At 35.0% G+C, this 2,483-nt stretch overlaps 1 protein-coding gene across 1 annotated transcript in view; it reads right to left on the bottom strand.

The window, feature by feature from the left end:
• Positions 1-1,722: 1,722 nt before the first annotated feature.
• HELRODRAFT_182739 (hypothetical protein) overlaps positions 1,723-2,483 on the bottom strand; it is a gene marked incomplete at both ends in the record, with an annotated part of 2,926 nt that continues 2,165 nt past the window's right edge. The window contains one exon of the mRNA XM_009033459.1: positions 1,723-1,795. Within this exon, the coding sequence (XP_009031707.1) occupies positions 1,723-1,795 (73 nt within the window). The remainder of the gene's footprint in view (positions 1,796-2,483) is intronic.

Here is a 2,483-nt window from a genome sequence, read left to right on the forward strand (position 1 = left end):
GATTGATGATTTTTATTTTTTGTCAAGTTTCGATAATTTATTTATGAACCTTTGAATATCGTACAAACATTACAAATTTAGGAGATCTAGAATTATTTTTTAACGCACTCTTATTTAGTATCCTAATTTAGTATCCTAATTTTTTTTCTTATTCGCAATCGCCAGAACTTAGAGGAAATATGCAGAGAAGCTGAACAACAGTATCTTGCACGCTTGGCTTCATTCGAGAAAGAGGAGGAAAACGTAGAAGATGACGTCATCGTCAACAAAGTCAAATCGAGTTACCAGAAAATAAACAAGAATCGCAATCATCGAGTGAGTTTTGGTCGAATTGTGCCTCATGCCGCCAGTATTGAAGACGCTGATTTTCTTTGGTTTCTAAACAACGATGCCTTCAACGTTGAGCCTGTCCTCATCAAACCTGGTCGAAATCTCGCTGAAGTTGATGACGAACATGGCGAGGTCGATGAGGAACGTGGCGAGGTTGATGATGAATGTGGTGTTGACAACGTCGCCAAAGTTGGAGCCTGCTTGAAAGAGGATGATGACGGGGAATACAACACTGAAGAAGATGATGACGACTCCAACGACGTCCACAATTTTGCTATCTCGTCAGAAACAAAGTTAGAAATATTTGAATTAATTTTTCTCGCGTAAATTTTATTTCATTTCACTCCTGTGACTTACCTTGTTTTCAAATTAGCTTAAAAAATAGATTTCTGTTTGGATGGCGTATGGTTAAAAATTAATGGTTAAAAGCGTTGGGTTTGAATACAAGAAGGAGTTTCCGCCTCTCACATGCTTTGAGTGGGATGCGTCCTTTTGCACGTATACGCTGTTTTTGGTAGTTGATACCTCTGAATGTTGTAAAAGTGTTCAAGAATATTTTATTTTTATGATTTAAATGGAGTTCATAATTAACATGAAATGTTTTGAAATATGTTTTTAAATGAACGTGTTTTTCACATTTTATTGTACATTCAAATGGAGATTTTGTTTTTGTTTGGCCTGTTTAATTCAAAATTTGATTAAGTTATTGAAGTTATGTTGAATTTTAAATTTTCATTTTGTTAATTAAGCATTGTTTTAATATTAATCAGCGCCAACATTAAGAGGAAACCTTTGGAAGAAAGAATGAAAAAGACAAGAGCAGAAATGAACTTGATGTGTAAACGTCAAGAGGAATGCGCTTTGTTCAGAGAATATCGTAAGAAGCAATTTAAACTTAAATTCATTGGTTGGTCCATAGTAGCCGCTGTAATTAGCATCATCGTTTACAATAGGTGGATAATAAATTAGGCATTATCAATTTATTATTTGGTTTGTCGTGATGCTTTCCTAGTAGCTAATACTTTTTATAAACAACGGTCTTTGAATTTAAATTCGGTAAATCGAAACATTAATTTCAATTTACTTTCGCAATCTAACTACTAATTAGGGTTTCAAATAATGATCTAAAATCACATGATCTAACTACTAATTAGGATTTCAAGGAATAAAGTTAATCAATTAAGTTATTTATGCAAGTTTCATTGTGGGGCGATAAAAATTGAATGAAGATCAGCTACATTAAACTAACATTTTATAGTTTTTACAACATAGTGATAATTTATGCAGTATTTAATTTCGTACCTTCTTTTGATTTGTTACTAACAGTAATATTACTAATGGTAATATTTTAAAAAATGCATTGAAGTTCACTTGTTTAGAATTTTCCATAATTTATTTTTTATTTTTCACCGAAGCTGGTATGTCTAAATTTTTTTTGCTAGCTACGTTATATTTTTGATTGCAACTTTTAAACATTTCAAAATCACAATTTATAAATCACGTGAACAAATTACATGTTTTTTTATATAAATTATACACTATAGTTTCAATCTTCGTTTTGCGTCCAGAGATCCGGTTTCCCGAGGTAGGACGTTGTTTTCTTTGCCATCAACTTTTTGCGCCAAATTAGACGATCAGTTGTATCCATTTCATTTAAATTTAGAGCTTTCATGTCTTGCTCGATTGTTTGCGACCAGGACTTCTTTGGACGGCCTTTGGGACGTGTGCCAGGTACTTCAACATCTGCAAGAGAAGTTATGGCACTGTTTCCACTTCGTTTGACATGACCAAACCACCGCAGACGGTGTTGCCGGCATTCGTCCTTTATATCATCTAAACCAGCACGACGCAGGATTTCGGTAGATTTGATGTGGTTCTTCAGACTAACTCGTTGCATCCATCGGAGCATTTTCATGTCGGTTCGTTGAAGTTGTTGTTCCAGTTTGGTTGTCATTGGCCATGTTTCTGCACCATATAACAACACCGGACGTATCACAGATTTATAAAGTCTTGATCGTAGTGGTAGTGGGATGTCACGCCGCATCAATATAGAGGCAAGGAGATGCCATTTATTCCAGGCTACACGTATGCGTGCTCGAACGGCAGCTTCAGCTGTTCCAGTACAATCCAGAACATCCCCTAGATATGAAACG

This window comes from Helobdella robusta (assembly GCF_000326865.2).
Source record: "Helobdella robusta unplaced genomic scaffold HELROscaffold_91, whole genome shotgun sequence".
NCBI lineage: Eukaryota > Metazoa > Annelida > Clitellata > Rhynchobdellida > Glossiphoniidae > Helobdella > Helobdella robusta.